Below are 18655 nucleotides of genomic sequence, written 5' to 3'. Positions count from 1 at the left end.
TTTCCCCGCCTCTCCCAGTGGGCGCCCGCCGTGGGCTCTACGCGCCCTCTGGGCCAATAGAAATGGGCCTCCGGTGTTGCTGGGCGGGACGGGCAGTCCCCGCGTGCGTCCTCACGCGCTGCGCGCACGCGCTCCCTACCCGCCCCGTCCGCCGCGCACGCGCGCTCCCGGAGGGCCCGCGATTCGTCGGGGGCGCGCGGGGCGGCGGCGCGGGGGACTCGCCCGCGCTCGTGCCTGCACCCGTGCCCGCGCGACGCTCGCGGCACCCTCCCGCCTCGCCCCTGCTGCGCCGCCTCCCGCTCTCCGCGAGCCGATGCGGGGCTCCAGGCCGCCGGGAGCGACGTAGCCGCCGCCAGCGCCGCAGCCCAGCCTGGCCGCGCCGGCCGCGAGGCGCGGGCCATGGCCGACCGCGGGGGCCCGCTGGAGGCGGCGCCGCTGCCCGCCGAGCTGCGGGAGAGCCTGGCCGAGCTGGAGCTGGAGCTGTCGGAAGGTGAGCGGCCGGTCGCCCTGCTGTGAGACCCCGGCCCCTCGCCCCGCGACTCCGGTCAGGCGCCCCACCCTCTCCCCGCACCCCGCACCCCGCCCCTCACCCGGGACCGCGCGCCTCTGCCCGCCGGGGCCGCCCCGACCGGGGGCCGGGCTCTGCCGCAGCTGGCGGAGCGAACGCCGGGCTGCGGGGCCGGGCTCCCGCCCCGCAGTGTCCGCTCGGGGCCGCAGGCTGCCGCCGCCCCGCGAGGTGCGGACCCGACTCCCCAGCCCCGCCTCAGACTCGTGGCGGCTGCGCCCTCCTCGAGTGTAAGACGCGTCTCCACAGTCCGGATTTTGAGACTAAAATACCTCAATGCGGGTAAAGCTTGTCACGCCGAGGAGGAGTGGGTTCCTTTATGGAATGCTGAAAAGTTGAAAACAGAAGTCCCGGATAATTGTTTGCGAGTGAGGTGGCGTCGGCGGTGCGAGTGGCGTTCCCCGCTGGGCGGCTGTCATTGGGAAGAGGGTTTTCTCCCCGGACCAGGGCCTCGCGTCCCTTGCAGAAGAGCATTCACGTGTTTAGTCTTGCAGTAGAGACGTGCGTGCATTCTCAGCTACTAGACCTTTCATAGTCTCATCATGTTTAAGATTCAGATTGATGCATTTTATTGGGGCTGGAGTTGTGCATTATTCAAACAACACCTAATAAAACTGGCGCTGGCATGTACTAACTCATGTAATCCTCTCCATCCTTAGCGACATAGATGCTGGTATGATGCTTGTTTTGTGCATAATACAACATCTACTTGTAACTTTTTGATTCAACTTTCACATTTTAAAAAATCCCGTGTTGGGGTGGGTATTCTGTTCCGTGGTCAAGTTGCTGGTTAGGACATCTGCCTCCTACATTGGCGTGCCCAGGATGCAGTCCTGGCTCCCACGCCTGATTACAGTGTCCTGCTAATGCACACCCCAGAGGCTACAGGTGCTGTCTCCTGCCCTGTGGGAGATCTGCATTGTGTCCCTGCTCTTGGCTCTTGGATTTCATCTGGGCCGCCTCCTGCTTTTGTAAATATTTGGGGAGGGAACCAGTGGATGGTCTCTCTCTCTTTCCCCCTCTTCTTATCTGTATCCCTCCCTCTTAAAAAGAAAAACAGGTTCTGTGATATATGGCACATTTTAAAAAATGGAAGTGAAATAAGAAATGTGTGCCTACGGGGATTCTTGGTGGTTAGATTCTGTTGGGAAGTTTGAAAAACTCAGTTAGGAATGGTTCTGACAGGGTCTGCTGTACTGGATTTGTTAAGGCTTTTCATTCAAGGGCAGTCACATAGATGCTGTTTAGCTTTTACACGTTTCAACTATGTTTTTGCAGATTGCTCTTAATTTCTGTTCCCATGTATCTATTATTCCCTCAATTCCTTGTTTTGCAAATTTGTTAAGTGCTTGCTTGGAGTTGACAAATTGGGTCCTTAAAGAACTTCATGATTTGTGTGACAACACAAGTATGTCAGTGTTTATGCAGTCCACTTACACTGTTGTCATTGTAGACATGGATGGGATGAATAAGTAAGTGAAGGATGTAAGATTGTGCAATACGGAGAAGAACCTGAAAAGGTAACTTAATCTGCAAAGGGGCTGAATGCTAAGGGGAAGAGCAGCAGAGTACAGCAGCAGGCAGTGAGGCCAGGGAGCTCCAGCTTCTTTCCTGGCTCCCAGACTGTCCTGACACGTTTCTTTTGGCCAAAATAGGTCAGTGATGACTTGGGCACAGCCACACTTGGCTCTGCTCCCAGGGCACTTCCACACCTTTAATGCTGGCTGCTACAGTAGATGTGGTTGTTGTTGACTTAGGCTTCCCTGGTGGACTTGGAAATGCTTAGCAGTAGAGACTATCTTGGGCAAATTTTTGGCACCTCAGTGTCTGGTATCTGGTAAATGTGAATCTTCACTGAATTATAACATCTCCAAACTTGGTTTTAGTCAGCTGCGAAAGGAGGTGAATACCAGCTATATTGGTATTCAGAGTTCTTGTAAAGATTCAGTCAGACTGTTCGAAAGTGCTTTGAAACTGCTACGGGGTTTTATTTATGTAATTCAAGGAAGAGATTCCTAATAATCATAGCCCTAAAACAAGTCATTATCATTATTTTTATATTTTGGTCCAGAAGTTGTAGAAAGTGGGACTCATCCTGGCTTCTGATTCCCCCCACCCCTATTGTCTGTAACCTTCTAAGTAGGAATAAGGTAATGTCAAATTAGGATAGCTTCGTGGCAGTCAATGTTTGTCCAAGTGTGAAACTGCTTAAAACTTTTGATTTGACACTGCAGTGGGTAGAGTAGAGGGAGGAGGAAGCTTATGACATCCTAGATGCTGCCTTCTTGGAAACTGGTAGTGAGTAATACCTGGTAATCTTGAAAATCCTGCACTGGCAGTGACTAACTGAAAGTGTCTCCCTGCCTTTATTCATAACTCAAGCCGATCTAATATCCTCCCTGGATTCTTATCATCAACTATTGCAGTGGGGCTTGATCCTCAGGAAGGGCTTTGGTTTTAGAACGTGGTGATTTCCTCCCATAGGGCAGATTTGCTGAATTTCTATCATAGAGACCCAAGAAGGAAATAAGGCAAAGTTGTGTACCTTCCTAACTTTTCTAGCTGTTTTGCCCTTTATTTAGGGATCTCTTTCAGACTAAGATGAGGATAAAGGGTGGGGCTACACGGTTAGACCTATTTCCCTAGCGTACAAAAGAATTCATGAATGTGGTTCCTGAACATGTATCAGAACGTTCATGGATGAAAGTGAGATTGTTTAGAGATATGACCTTGATTAAAAAAAATTAACTGCCAAACCTTTGTGCTTTACATATTATTTTAATAGGTTACATTGGACATACCTCACATCTGTTTGGACATACCAGTGCTGTACCATATCTTGGAGTTATTGCTACTAAACTGCTCTGGAAACATGGACAATGATGTAAGGATTGGCCTTTGTTTTAGTGGCCTGCAGTGAGTCTGGGAGGAAGTTTGTACACAATAGGTTACATTTGTCCCACTCCTGTTTATTCTGGTTAATAGGTTCATTCCATAGCTTTAAATTTAGTCTGTTTCTTACTTTCCTTCATTCTGATATTCTGATCATGCAGGGATCTCTGGATGGATGGAATCAAATGAAAAGGTATTGAAAAGCTCAGTTTATGTGTGTATTGGAAGGACCTTCTTTCACAAAGCTATTTTCATTTTTAAATTAATATCTTTAATTTCTAAAAGCTGTGATAGAACTTCTTAATTTTCAGAATGATAGCTTGAGATTGCCTACATGTCAATAAATGTTTGTTCTTCCTAAATATTTTCTGATATATTAAAAATTCTCCTTTCCAAATTCTGTCAAAGCCCAGGCCAGATATCCTCAAATTTTGAGTTTTCCCTGGTAATTAATTAATTAATTAATTTTTAAAGATTTATTTATTTATTTGAAAGTCAGAGTTACACAGAGAGAGAAGGAGAGGCAGAGAGAGAGAGAGAGAGAGAGATCTTCCACCCGCTGGTTCACTCCCCAATTGGCTGCAATGGCCGGAGCTGCGCTGATCTGAAGTCAGGAGGCAGGAGCTTCTTCCAGGTCTCCCACATGGATGCAGGGGCCCAAGGACTTGGACCATTTTCAACTGCTTTTCCAGGCCATAGCAGAGAGCTGGATTGGAACTGGAGCAGCCGGGACTTAAACCAGCGCCCATATGGGATGCCAGCACAGCAGGCAGCAGCTTCACCTACTACGTCACAGCGCTGGCCCCTGAGATAATATACTTTTAACTTGCTTTATAGTCAAAGGCTTAACTCTCCTCAAATAAAGAGTTCAACAAGTAGAATTAGAAAGACCACAGTTCGCCAGCAGTATAGACAAGGCCAGTAAACAGTAATCAGATCCAAAGATGTCAGTTTCAATCACGTGTTAAATTTTTTATATTTTATATAAATCAAAGAAAGCATGTGATATTTGTCTTTTGAGGTCAGGCTGATTTCGCTAAGCATATTTGTTTCCAGTTGCATCCATTTAGTTACAGAAGTCAGGATTTCATTGTTTTTTTATGGCCAAGTAGTGTCCTATTGTTTCTGTATACCACATTTTCTTTATTCAGTCATCAGTTGATGGACATCTAGGTTGCTTCCATAACTTAACTGTTGTGAGTTGAGCTGTTATAAACAGGAAGTGCAGGTAGCCCTTCCATACGCTGATTTCATTTCCTTTGGGTATAGTCTCAGGAGTGGTCATAGCTGGGTCATATGGTAGATCTTTTTTAGTTTTCTGAGGAATCACCATACTGTCTTCCATGATAGTTGTACCAGTTCACATTCCCATCAGCAGTGTATCAGAGCACCTTCTTTTCCGTATCTTTGCCGTCATTTCCTAGTTTTTAATTTTTGCATGATATCCATTCTGTCTGGGGTAGGTGATACCTCGCTGTTGTTTTTATTTGTGTTTCTGAGATAGCTATTGTTCCTGAGCATTTCTTCATTTGTTGGCCATTTATATTTCATCCTTTGAAAAATGCCTGTTGATATCCTTTGTCCATTTCTCAACTGGATTGTTTGTTTTGTTGTTGAGTTTCTTTTTTTTTTTTTTTTTTAAGATTTATTTTATTTCTTTGAAAGAGTTACAGAGAGAGAGGTCTTCCATCCACTGGTTCACTCCACAGATGGCCGCAACGGCTAGAGTTGTGCCTATCCGAAGGCAGGAGCCACGAGCCTCTTCTGGGTCTCCCACGTGGGTGCAGGGCCAAAAGGACTTTAGCCATCTTCCGCTGCTTTCCCAGGCCACAGCAGAGAGCTGGATTGGAAGAGGATCACCTGGGACTAGAACCGGTGCTCCAGGCGAGGGCTTTTAACCCATTACACCACAGTGGTGGCCTTGTTGAGTTCTTGAGCTACTTGTATATTCTGGATATTAATCCTTTATTGGATGTGTAATTTGCAAATATTTTGGTTTCCTTCTTTCCAATTTGCATCTTTTGGATTTCTTTTTCTTGCATAATGACTCTGGTTAAAACTTCTAGAACTGTATTTAATAATACTAGTGAGAGTGGGCATCCTTTTCTGGACAGGATTTCTTTGTCAGGGAATGTGAAAAACACATGAAAACGTGAAAAAAACTTCAGAAAGTTCGTGGAAAATGTGTATTATGAAAAAGCCATGCATATGCTTCAATTTTTTTGTCCCAAAATAGCATCTCTTTTTTTTAAAAAAAGACTTATTTATTTATTTGAAAAGTAGAGTTACAGAGAGAAAGGGGGAGGCAGAGAAAGAGAGATCTTCCATCTGCTGGTTCACTCCCCAGATGGCTACAACCACCAGGGTTGGGCCACACCAAAGCCAGGGCACAGGAACTCCCATGTGGGTGTGGGGGCCTAAACACTTGGGATATTTTCTACTGCTTTCCCAGCAGCATTAGTAGGAAGCTGGATTGGAAGTGGAGCAGCCAGGTCTTGAACTGGTGCTTGTGTGGAATGCCAGCATTGCAGTTGGCGGCTTTTCCCACTGTACTACAATGCCGGCCCCAGGATGAGATGTTCTGTAGATATCAGTTGGATTAATTTGGTAGATAGTGTAAATTAGCTCTGTTGTTTCTTTGTTGATTTTGTTTCTGGTGGATTTGTCCATTGATGGAAGTGTGATGTTGAAGGCCTCCGTTATTACTGTACTGGAGTTTATGTCTCCCATTAGATCTATTAACATTTTTTTTTTTAAGATTTATTTATTTGCAAGGCAGTGTTACAGAGAAGGAGGGAGGGAGGGAGGGAGAGAAAGAGAGAGAGAGAAAGTCTTCCATTACTGATTCACTCCCCAGATGGCCACAACTGCCGAAGCTAGGCCAGACAGAAGGTAGGAGCCAGGAGCTTCTGGTTCTCCCATGTGGGTGCAGGGGTCCAAGGACTTGGGCTGTACTGCTGCTTTCCCAGACGCATTAGCAGAGAGCATCCAGGATTCAAACTGTCACAGTGCTGGTCCCAACATTTGTTTTAAATAACTGGATACCCTAGCATTTGGGTGAATATACATTTGCTATAGTCACATCTTCCTGTTGAATTGGTGCCTTAGTCATTACAGAATTAATACATAATTAATCATTACATAATTAAATAATTCTTCATCTCTTTTAACTGTTTTTCTCTTGAAGTATGTTTTATCTGATATGAGAATAGCTTCTTCTGCTTGTTTTTTATTTCCACTTGCATGTAATATCTTTTTCCATTCTTTTATTTTCAGTCTGTAAATCTTTGTTGATAAGGTCTATTTCTTATAGGCACCATATAGATGGGTCTTGCTTTTTAATCTGTGCACCTTGTCTGTATTTTTAATTGGAGAATTTAGTCCATTTACTTTCAAGTTTATTATTGATAAGTAGCGATGTGGTCCTATCATTTTTCCATATTTTCCAATATTCCTATTGCTGTTTGTTTTGAATCTCCATTTTTTTTTTTTAAGATTATTTATTTACAAGGAGAAGCAGAAGCAAAGGGGGGAGGGAGGGAGGGAGGGAGAGAGAAAGAGAGAGAGAGAGAGAGAAATGAGAATCTTCCACCCACTGGCCCCTCCATTGTTCTTTTACTCAGAGGTTTTCTGCCTTCACATTCTTTCATCATGCTGTTTATCTTTCTCTGTTTCTGTTTAGTACGTCCCTAAGTATCATTTGTAAAGCTAGCCTGGTGGTGACAAATTCTTTAAATTTTTGCTTGTCTGTGAAGGTCTTTATTTCACCTTCACTTTATAAATGAGAGCTTCACTGGGTAAGTATTCTGGGTTGACAGTTTTTGTCTTTTAGGATTTGGACTGTGTCTCTATTCTCTCCTCCCCTATGGAGTTTCTGATGAGAAATCTGATGTCAGTCTAATTGGAGATTATTTAAAGGCAATCTGGCATTTCCTCTTGCACATTCTAGAATATTTTCTTTATGTTTTACTTTTGAAAGTTTGACTATAATGCATCACGGTAAATATCTTTTCCAGTCATGCTTATGTGGGGTTCTATGTGCTTCTGGTATTCGGATGTCCTCATCTTTCTCCAAATCGGGGAGATTTTCTGCTGTTATTTCACAGAGTTTTATAAGCCATCCTGTTTTTCCATACCTTCAGGAACTCCTATGACATATATATTTGATCATTTCATGATATCTCACAGACCCCAAACACTATTTTTGGGTTTTCTAAATTTTTGGTCTGATTGAGGTCTTTCAAAAGACTTGTTTTCTATTTCAGATGTTCTTTCTTCTGCCTCACAAAGTCTGTTAAGGCTTTCTGTGGTATTTTTTATTTGACTTATTGATCTTCACATTTCTAATATTTCACTTTGATTTTTTGTCAGTATCTTTATCTCTTTGCAGAATTTCTCATCCATGTCATGTATGGATTTCCTTAGTTCACGTAACTGTTTCTGTTTTTGAGTGATCTTATAAGCATTCTTTCGAATGACTTGTCGGGTGTTTTTTCAGTCTCCCTGTGTTCACAGTCCTGTATTAATGTATTACTGTGTTCCTTTTGGGAGTCATATTGCCTGCCTTGTTCATGTGTCTTGCATTTCCGTGTTGATTTTCATACTTGTCGGGCATCCCCTGTTGCTGCCTCTTCTGAGTCTTTGTTCTTGGGACTGTGCCTCTGTGACTCGAGGAGAATGCTTGTGGTTTACACTAGAGAGCCAGAGGTATGCGCTGGGTGGGCCAGGAAGCTCTGGCCACCGTTTGTGGGTGGGGCAAGAGTCCAGAGTGACACCCAAGTTGGACCTCCTCTGATTGTAGTAGGTGGGGGAGGGGATGTAGATGCTGGCTGGGTGTGTTCGCGGTCTCGGCCCTGCTCTGTGCCAAGATGCATCAGCTGATTCACTGCTGGGAGTGAGCTCCCAGTGCCTGCACACCCCACCCACTAAGGCACACCAGCTGCCGAGAACACTGCCATGCTCCGTAGGGTGACCACCAACCCTCTGTGAGCTCTGTCCCCGGCACTCAGGAAGCTCCAAACTTCTGGAGTTGGAGCAGGCAGGTTCCTCGGAGTGCTGCTACACTCCATGCCCTTTTCAGTCCTGCCCAGGTATGTCTGTGAACACCCAGGACTTAAGTCACAAGATGCAGGGTGCCCACTCTCAGCCCTGCAAGCTGCTCTGTCCCTGGAGGGAGCCGCCTGCCATTCCCAGAGTCAAGATCGGTCAAGATCGGTTGGCTGCAGTTCCAGCTCAGCAAACAGTCTGGCGCGTTGGTGGGGAGGGTAGCAGAGCAGTGTGACTTCCCTTCCCAGAGCTGAGTGGATGCCCTCCCTGTCTGCTCCCCAGGATGGATTAAATGTCAGTGGGGGCCGCAGAGTTCTCCCTTAGTGAAAGCCACCAGTGGCACGAGCTGCAGCAGCCTCCTCTCACCTTGTCCTGGGAAGGTGCGTGTCCCCGCCATCCGTGGGAGTTACTGTGGCGTGCACTGGGTGCTGGTGCCTGTCCGCTCTCCTCACTGCTTCACAGAGTCTCTGTTCTGTCTGTTCTCCCTGCAGATTTCTCTCATCAGTCCCCTGGGAATGTGGCCATCCTTTGTTTCTCTGGTATCCGACTGTGGCTTACATCACTGCATCTTCTCACTAATCAACCATTTTGGATCCCCTCCCTTAATGATTTTTTTTAAAGATTTATTTTCTTTTATTTTATTTAAAAGGGGGACTTACAGAGAGAGAGAGAGGAAGAGACAGAGAGTGAGGTCTTTCATTTGCTGGTTCACTTCCCAAATGGCTGCCACGGCCAAGGTGAAGCTAGGAGCCAGGAGCGTCTTCCAGGTCTCCTACATGGGTGCAGGGGCCCAAGTACTTGGGCCATCTTCCACTGGTTTCCCAAGTGCATTAGCAGGGAGCTGGATTGGAAATGGAGCATCTGGAACTCAAACCAGTGCTCATATTGGATGCTGGCACTGCAGGCAGCAGCTTAACCTGCTATGCCACAACATTGGCCCCCTTCAACGATTTTTTAAAGTGTATTGATAGATTTTTATTTGAAAATAAATAATTTCATGTAATGGTTCACTCCCCAAATACGTACAGTAGTTGGCTGGACTGGGCCAAAGCCAAGAGCTCAGAGCTCCATCGCAGTTTTACACATCGGTGGCAGGAACCCAGGTACTTTCTCCATCACTTGCTGCTTCCCAGCACACACACCAGCAGGAAGCTGGATTGGAAGTGGATGAGGACTCAGACCCTGCACTCTGACATGGGGTGCAAGTATTTCTTTCTTTCTTTCTTTCTTTCTTTCTTTCTTTCTTTTTTTTTTTTGACAGGCAGAGTGGACAGAGAGAGAGAGAGACAGAGAGAAAGGTCTTCCTTTGCCGTTGGTTCACCCTCCAATGGCCGCCGTGGCCGGTGTGCTGCGGCCGGCGCACCACGCTGATCCGATGGCAGGGGCCAGGTGCTTTTCCTGGTCTCCCATGGGGTGCAGGGCCCAAGCACTTGGGCCATCCTCCACTGCACTCCCTGGCCACAGCAGAGAGCTGGCCTGGAAGAGGGGCAACCGGGACGGAATCCAGTGCCCCGACCGGGACTAGAACCTGGTGTGCCGATGCCGCAAGGCGGAGGATTAGCCTAGTGAGCCGTGGCGCCGGGGGGTGCAAGTATTTCAAGCAGCCTCTTTTTTTCTTTTTTTTTCCTTTTTTTTTTTTTTTTTACTTGACTGGTAGAGTTATAGACAGAGAGAGAGAGAGACACAGAGAAAGGTCTTCTTTCCGTTGGTTCACTCCCCAAATGGCTGCTACGGCCGGCGCTGCACCGATCCGAAGCCAGGAGCCAGGTGCTTCCTCCTGGTCTCCAATACAGGTGCAGGGGCGCAAGCACTTGGGCCATCCTCCACTGCACTCCCGGGCCACAGCAGAGAGCTGGACTGGAAGAGGAGCAACCGGGACCAGAACCCGGCATCCATATGGGATGCCAGCGCTACAGGTGGAGGATTAACCAAGTGAGCCATGGCACCGGCCCCTTTTCTGGTCATTTTGACATATCTAATAGAATGCTGTAGATTATACTGCCATAGGAGGCTATGGGACATTAAAACTAATACCTCCTATTTAACTGTATTCTGGTGCCCTCCAACCTCTTTCTATGCCACCTCCTCACTAACTCAGTCTTTTTGTCATCATTATTCTACTGTTGTCTTTAGTGAGATAGTTTTATTCCACAGATGAATAAGAACATGCCATCTTTGTTGTTGGTGCTAACATGTCCTTCAGTTCCATCTGCTTTGGCGCACATAACAGGATTTCATTCTTTTTTAATTGCTGAGTAATATGCATTGTTGTATATATTTCATATATTCTTCAGCTATCACTTGTTGGTGGTTACTTTAGTTGATTCCATGTCCTAATTATTGTGAGTAGTGCTTTAATAAACATGGTTGTATAGGTATCTCTTTGATATAATGATTTCATTTTCTTTAGGTATATAGCTAGTAGTGGTTTTGCTGGATCATAGAGTAATTCTATTTTTAATTTTCTAAGGAATCTCCATACTATTTTTCATAGTGGCTATACTAATTTACATTTCTGCCAACACTCTACAAGGGTTCTCTTTCTCCTCTTCTTCACCATTTTTGTCTTTCAAATTCTAGCCATTCTAATCGGGATGAAATGAGACTTTTATTATGGCTTTGACTTGCACCCACGTTCACGCATTTCCTTTGCTCTGCAGAAGCTTGTTAATCTGCTATAATCTCATTTGTTTGCTTACATCAATGCGTTGAAGTGTTTCTCTTATGTTTTCTTCTAGTATTTTCATAGTTTTAGGTTTTACACTTGGATGTTTGATTCATTTTTAGTTCATTTTTCTATATCGTGAAACGTAGAGATCTACTTTTTTAAAAAAATAATCATTTTATTTATTTGAAAGAGTTACAGAGAGAAGTAGAGCCAGAGAGAGGGTCTTCCACTCCCCAAATGACCGCAACGGCCAAAGCTGAGCTGATCCGAAGCCAGGAGCCAGGAACTTCTTCCGGGTCTCCCATTCAGGCTCAGGGGTGCGAGGACTTGGGCCGTCTTTCCCAGGCCACAGCAGAGAGCTGGATCGGAAGTGGTGCAGCCAGGTCTTGAACTGGTACCCATATGGGATGCTGGCACTGCAGGCTGGGCCTTTAACCCACTGCACCAACCCAGGGATCTACTTTTTAATTCTTTTGCATTCTTCTACCTGGTTTTATCCAGTACCACTTTTTTTTTTTTTTTTTTAAAGTTTTATTTTTTGAAAGGCGGAGAGAGAGAGAGATCTTCTATACATTGGTTCATTCTCCATATGACCCCAACCCTAGCTGAAGCCAGGATCCCGGAACTCCATCCAGGTCTCCCAGATGGGTGGCAGGGGCCCAAGTAATTGGGCCATCTGCTGCTGCTTTCCCAGGCACATCAGCAGGGAATGTGATTGGAAGCAGAGTAGCCGTGACTCAGCCTGTCACTCCAATAGGGGATGCTGGTGTCAGAAGCAGCAGTTAACTATATGTGATGGGTTTATTTCTGGGTTCTCTGTTCAGTTCTGTTTGTCTCTGTATTGGTTATTATACCAGTTCTGTGCTCGTTTGGTTACTGTAGCTTTGTAGTGTGTTTCAAAGATAGGTATTGTGAGGCTTACAGCTTTGTGTAAGTAATCCCTCAGGATTGCTTTGGCTATTCTGGGTCTTTTGTGGTTTACATGTGAGTTTTAAGATTGTCTTTTCTATTTCTGTGAGTAGTGTCACTGTTGTTTTGATAGGGATTGTGTTTAATTTGTAGATTACTCTGGATGGTATGGTCATTTTAACAATATTAATCCCTCCAGTCTGTGAATATGTGATGAATTTTGTTCATCAGTGTTTGTTATTTATTTATTTATTTATTTATTTTTTATTTGAAAGGCAGAGTTACAGAGAGGCAGAGGTAAAGAGAGAGACAGAGGTCTTCATTTGCTGGTTCTGGTTCACTCCCCTGATGGCCCCCTGAGGGTGTGCCACCTGATGGCCTTGGCTGCTGTGCCCTGGGTCCACACATGCAAGGGCTTGTTCCTGGGAGTGCTGATGGGTGCAGGGCTCTGGTCAGCCTGGCCGCAGCTTGCTCAGAGCTGCCTCAGGCTGAGACTTTCCCTGCCCAGTCGACCTGCCTTTCTTCTCTCATCCAGACCCACTGGCTCCCTCACAGGCATGCTGCACACTTGTCCAGTGCTGTGATGCAGTCAGATGCTCAGAGGACGGACTGTGACAGGGTCCCTGTTGGACCTTCACCAGAAGGGCTGGTTTATCTGGTATTGCTTTAAATGTCTGTCTCCAACACTGATGGTCTGTTTTTGAGGTGGAATGTGGCCCATGGTTTTTATTCACTCTTCTCCAGATCCTGCTGCCCTTGGCTGACGCTGGTTTAGTCGTCCATTGTGAGGCTTCTTGACAGCAGAGGCCAATCCTGCCTTGTTCCCCTCTAGGCCCAGGCACCAGAGCAGGCTGGTGTGTGGGTTGTATCCACTGAGCAGTCACATCTACTTCCAGCCTCCTCCATAAAGAAAGGCACCTTTCCTCTCAGCTGTCTGCTTTCTCCTAACAGCTGGCGAAGGGAGGGTGGGCTTAGAAGGGGTCTTCAGAGTGCTGGTGGAAGAAGGCTCGAGACAGACAACTTGAGTAACGAGGACATGACAAGGAGGGGTATCCTGGACAGCTGGGCCAGCTGAATCGTGGCCTCAGGGGAATGAACCTGGTGGATAGTGTGATGAGGAAGGTGGCTTGAAGGTGGCAGGTCAGGCAGGCAGCCTGGGGCTGGACCTTTGATTTCTGTCTAAGTGTGACAAGGAGCCCTGCAGCTCTGTTGCTTTGACTACTTATGTCCTGGAAGACTCACTAACAGCTTGGCGCAGGCAGAAGTAAAACCAGAGAGAGACAAGTGCTGCTACTGAGAGAGACAAGTGCTTCTGGGCAGATATGGTAGGGCATGGGTGTAGGATAGGATGCATGGGTAGGATATGGGTGTAGGGTAATGGCTGTGGGCGGGGTGAGAGGTCCTGGGATCTGAAGGTAGAAGGAGTGAGAAAGCAAGAATTGCATCCTGTTGTTGTTTTTTTGTTTTGTTTTGTTTTTGTGGTGTTTTTTTTTTTTTTTTTTTTTTTTTTTTTTTTTAATCTTATATCTCCTTAGGAAAACACAGCAGAATTGAGTGACTGTGGCATCCTGTGGGGAACATCAGTCTTTGCTCTCAGCATTAAGAGATCTTGGTTTCACAGCTCTGGAAGCCCGCTTTGAAATGACCTTTGCGTCCTAGGTTTTTTATTGGAGTTGTTGCATGCTTAATGGTGGGATGGGGAATGAAGGAGGATAACTGGATTTGAGGGAAAACAAGGAAAGATTTGAGAATACTTCAAGAAAGAACTGCTGTGAGCACACTGACTGTGGGTTATGTCTACAAGGCCTGTGGTAGGCAAGTGTGGACGTCCAGGGAGAGGCTGGAGTGGCATGCTTCTTTCATTCCTGCCTCCATGTGTGCATTGAGGATTACAGTAGCTACGTATTCAGGAGGTGGAGGGTGCTAATAGGAAAAAAGTATGTGGAATATTTGGTTGTGATAAGAGCTCTTGACAGCAGGAGGGAAGCGGTTGGGAGTGGGTGAGGGTGTATGTGCAGACCTAGAACTGGGAGGCCGCAGTTTCAGGAGGGTGAACTTAGGCTTTAAATCAAGGTGAGGAGCTGTGTGTATCTCTGGGGCATTTCTCTGGGTGAGGGTACTGCAGGTGGAAAGGCCCCCAAGCAGGTGAGGGCCTGTCCTGTTGGAGGTCCCTGTGGGTGGAGTGTGGGACTAAGGGAGTAGAAGAAATTTCAAGGCCTTCCAGGTTCCAGGGATTGGCACTTAGCCCAGGGGAGAGGGAGCCATGGAGGAGGGTTATGTCTGACAGGCCCCTGTGCAGGATCTCTGTCCCCTCAGAGAGATTAGTGGAGCAGGAAGAAACTGGAGGCAGAGTGTGGTCAGAGTGAGCATGCAGATGCCACTTGGTGAGCATGACTATTTTGACAGTTTGACGTGACTTTGAGGGAGTCCTCCATTATTGTGTTCACAAAATGTTTATCAAGTGCCTCATGTGAGGGCCGGCTCTGTGGCTCGGCAGGTTAAAGCCCTGGCCTGTAGCATCGGCATCACATATGGGCATGGTTTGAGTCCTAGCTACTCCACTTTTGATCCAGCTCCCTGCTAATGCACCTAAGATAGTAGTGGAAGATGGCCCAAGTGCCTGGGCCTGTACACCCTTGTGAGAGACCTGGAAGAAGCTCCTGGCTTTGGCCTACCCTAATCCTGGCTGTTGCGGCTATTGGGGAAGTGAACAAGATGAAGGAAGATTGAGCTCTCTGTCCTACTCTCTGTTATCTCTCTTTCTCTAAGTCCACCTTTCAAATAAATAAATAGATCTTTAAAAAAAAAATCACCTGAATTATTAAACAAAGCAAAACAAATGCCTCATTGTTAAACAGCTGCTGTTAACATCACCGAGTCACCACCCTCGTGCTGTTTAATAGGTATTTGTGGCCTAACCCAACTCCTGACTCCTGACTCTGTCACTGCAGAAATGGCCATGGAATTCTTGTCTTCATGCAAGAAAGAATTCAGGCATGAGACAGGGGGTGAAGTGATAAGGTTTTATTAGGGACAGGGCATCCATCAGAATGGAGGGGTAGGGAGAGAGTACCCAGTCACTGGAACTGGGGGAGAGCCAGGTTACATGGTTGAATAGAGAGACTACACCAGGGTAGGCCAGGCAGGGGGCGCTCAGCCAAGAGGCAGAGGGCTGAGTGCAGTCTTTGTTTTAACTCCTTAGGTTTTGTTTTTTTTTTTTTTACAGGCAGAGTGGACAGTGAGAGAGAGAGACAGAGAGAAAGGTCTTCCTTTGCCGTTGGTTCACCCTCCAATGGCTGCTGCGGCCGGCGCGCTGCTGCCGGCACGTTGCGCTGATCCAATGGCAGGAGCCAGGTACTTATCCTGGTCTCCCATGGGGTGCAGGGCCCAAGCACTTGGGCCATCCTCCACTGCACTCCCTGGCCACAGCAGAGAGCTGGCCTGGAAGAGGGGCAACCGGGACAGAATCCGGTGCCCCGACCAGGACTAGAACCCGGTGTGCTGGTGCCACAAGGTGGAGGATTAGCCTAGTGAGCGGCGGCGCCGGCCTAACTCCTTAGGTTTTTAAGGGAGTCTGTTTACCCTCCTCCCCCTTTTCTCCTGGACAAAGGAGGTGGAGTCCTAGGGGAAGGGTTTGTTGGGTGAAAATCAGCAAATTCCTCCCCAGATTTGCTGGCCCCAGGCAGAGCAGAGGCGCTTCCCTTAGGGCCTCTGAGAAAGTTTTATTGCCACATGTTATCAGGTCAGGTCCTGAGAGAGAATCCTTCTGGGAGCTTTCCTTGGGGAAGGGCTGGGACCACCTGGGAGGCCGTCAGGGTCTGGGCAGGACTTGGAAGTGGGAGATGCTGGGCTTCAGAGTGTCCACAGTAGGTGCTGGTCTTCAGGCCCTTCTTGCACACACACAGACTAAATTTCTGACTTCCTACCCAGCAACTCCAAGATCAAGCTGTTCCCTTGAAGAATGACTGTGGTGCTGGAGAGCTGGGCATACTTCCTCCCCCACGGGACTCTGAGCACCCCTTACTTTTCTGTAGGAGCACTGATACGTCAGTGTTTACCTTCCCCATTCAGCAATCCTGAGGACTCTGTAGAGAGAAACATTGCTGCCCTCAGCGCTGGCCGCCTTGACCTTTCACCAGCCATTTGTTGGCAGGGAGGATCACAGTGTTTCAGGGAAAGTACCTGTCCTCCTCCCCAGGGCAAGGCCCTCAGCTAGGTGTGTAGGATATTTGCGGGTCAGGATTACACATTGTGAGGCAGGAGGGCAGAGAAGATTGTGTGAGCTGAAGCTGCTTGAGCCATGGGAGTCCAGCTTGCACAGGCAGCTGTGTGCAGATACAGGTTGGGAGTCACAGGGCTGCCTCACAGCAGTGTTTGCACAGCCTCTGAGAAGTTGGGATTGAGTTCTCTGCAGCCAGTCAGGTGTTGTGGACGTGTGAGATGACCAGCAAGCAGCTGGTCAGCTCTCTAGGGGCCTGTTCAGAACTTTCTGCCGTGATGGGAATGCTCTGTGCTGTCCACCGTGGTAGCCATTAGCTTCATGTGGTCATTGAATAGTTGCAGTGTGTCTGGTGGATTGGGGGACTGAACGTTCAATTTAACTTGTAAAAGTTAAACCAGTGGCCACTGTCTTAAATAACCTAGGACAGTGTGTACTCAGCTTCACGACATTGTTAAGAAGAGGAGTACCATAAAGTGTACCTTCTGGAGGTTTCTGCCCTCCTCTCTAACGGGGCAGAGCGGGAATGGAAATGCAGGACTTGTGCACATTCCAGAGCTTACACAAGCCTTGAAACACATGGCCAATGTTGTGTTTTTAAAAAGGAGCACTGAGGACAGTTTATTCTTGTATGCTTTATTTTAACCAATTAAAATAAATAATGGAGGGGCTGGCGCTGTGGTGTGGTGGGTAAAGCCATGCCTGCAGTGTCGGCATCTCATATGGGTGCTGGTTGGAGTCCCGGCTGCTCCACTTCCGATCCAGCTCTCTGCTATGGCCTGGGAAAGCAGTAGAAGATGGCCCAAGTCTTTGGGCCCCTGCACCCGCATGGGAGACCCAGAAGAAGCTCCTGGCTCCTGATCGGCGCAACTCTGGCCATTGCAGCCAATTGGGGAGTGAACCAGTGGATGGAAGACTTCTCTCTTTCTCTGCCTCTCTTCTATCTGTGTAACTTTGACTTTCAAAATAAATAAATCTTGCAAATAAGTAAATAAAGGAGCCTGCAGTTTCTTTTTCTTTTAAGATAGTAATCAGTAGTTAAAATGTTTCTTTATAAAATGTTGACAGTGTCTGTGCTCTCTCTATTTGATTTAGAAAAATTATCCTGGAGCAAGTAGAACGTCAATTTTAGGAATCTGAAATTGGGGGTAGAGAAAGAGCCTGTTGCAGTTGTCCAGGGCAGGAGACTGCTGGCTGAGACAGCGCTGTGGGGAGGGGAAGGTGGTCCAGTTCGGTGCAGGTGGGTCCAGAGAGTCTGGAGTTCCTCAAGTGAGCACCTGGGGGCTGGTGCTGCTGCCCAGGAAGACAAAGCGCAGGAGCTAGCTGTAGGAAGGTCTCTGGGAATCCAGTGGTGTTCCGGGGACCTTTGAGTATTTGAATGGGGTCCTTTGTGGAAAGGGCTTGAATGTCATTAGCACATCAGTAGTGAATGTAAGTGCCCAGGAGGAAGGACTGAACCTGCAGGGAGGCCTGGGAGAAAACTTCCAGGAAGCCACGAAGGAAAGGCAGAGAAGGGAGGCTGGCTGTGGGGCAGACTGAAGGCAGCGCCCTCAGGAGAGGGTGTCCAGGAGAGTGGGCATCTGGGCAGCCCAGGCTGGACAGGCTTTCAGAGAAGCATTTCTGGGAGCAGAGGATTTCCTGGGTTAATACTCATCAGGGCCTTCCCAAGTAGCACTGAAATGGTTGGAGAGGCTCTAACAATTAGAAGTTCTTAGCAGAATAGATTTTGGACAGTGAGAATGATAGAACAGCGAGAACCCTCTGATTATGGAAGCAGGAATGGGGCAGATCAGAAACAGATGGAATGTGGGCCCTTGGAACTGAGTTGGGGGCAGGCATAGGGTGGCTTGTGAACAGAAGCTGAAGTTTTGGTTGGTTTGCCTGAGTCTGCCCAGCGCGCCCCTAGAAGTCACCATCAGTTTGATGGGGGGATGCAGCAGAGGACAGGTAGCGTTTGACCTTGGACAGAACAGCATATTCCTCTGCAGACTCTTCTCCAAAGACAAGTTCATTTGAAAGGAAACGTAGCTTAACAAGAAGTCTCCATACTGAGAAGAGGAAGTCTGTCCATTTTGTTTTTCAAGTTTGATTGATCTAATGTTGGCTCTTTGCATTTCCACATACACTTTAGAATCAACTTGTCATTTTCCATGTCAAAAAAAAATTGGAAGAATTTTGATTGGAATTACTTTTGTCACTGGAGGGAAGGCCATGGAAGCTGTGGGGTTCTTGTCTTCACGCAAGAAAGAATTCAGGCGTGAGACAAATTACGATAATCAGAGATGAATGAGGCAACATTTAGACAGAGATGCTGCAGGCATTAGAAGGATGATAAGGGAGTACTAAGAATAGTTCC

General features: G+C 47.2%; 1 protein-coding gene and 1 non-coding gene across 12 annotated transcripts in view; one reads left to right on the top strand and one right to left on the bottom strand.

Annotated features, from left to right (window-relative positions):
- The first annotated feature begins 157 nt into the window (after positions 1-157).
- DIP2A (DIP2 acetate--CoA ligase A) overlaps positions 158-18655 on the top strand; it is a 112063-nt gene continuing 93565 nt past the window's right edge. For 7 of the 11 annotated variants that reach the window (XM_070071724.2, XM_070071723.2, XM_051859511.3 and 4 more), the window contains exon 1: positions 266-490. In XM_070071724.2, the coding sequence (XP_069927825.1) occupies positions 400-490 (91 nt within the window). In that variant the 5' untranslated portion in view covers positions 266-399. Of the gene's footprint in view, positions 491-18655 lie in introns of all 11 variants that reach the window. The other 4 variants (XM_089330395.1, XM_051859506.3, XM_051859505.3 and 1 more) reach the window with 3 other exon arrangements.
- Positions 13600-13728, bottom strand: LOC127483076 (small nucleolar RNA SNORA25). Its single transcript, XR_007909042.1, has one exon. It is a non-coding gene; the product is annotated as a small nucleolar RNA SNORA25 (small nucleolar RNA).

This window comes from Oryctolagus cuniculus, chromosome 4 (assembly GCF_051225735.1).
Source record: "Oryctolagus cuniculus isolate XC-2025 breed Fujian yellow rabbit chromosome 4, ASM5122573v1, whole genome shotgun sequence".
NCBI classification, from domain to species: Eukaryota; Metazoa; Chordata; class Mammalia; order Lagomorpha; family Leporidae; genus Oryctolagus; species Oryctolagus cuniculus.
Note: the sequence above shows the minus strand (reverse complement) of the source record. Positions and strands in the feature narration are given on the sequence as shown.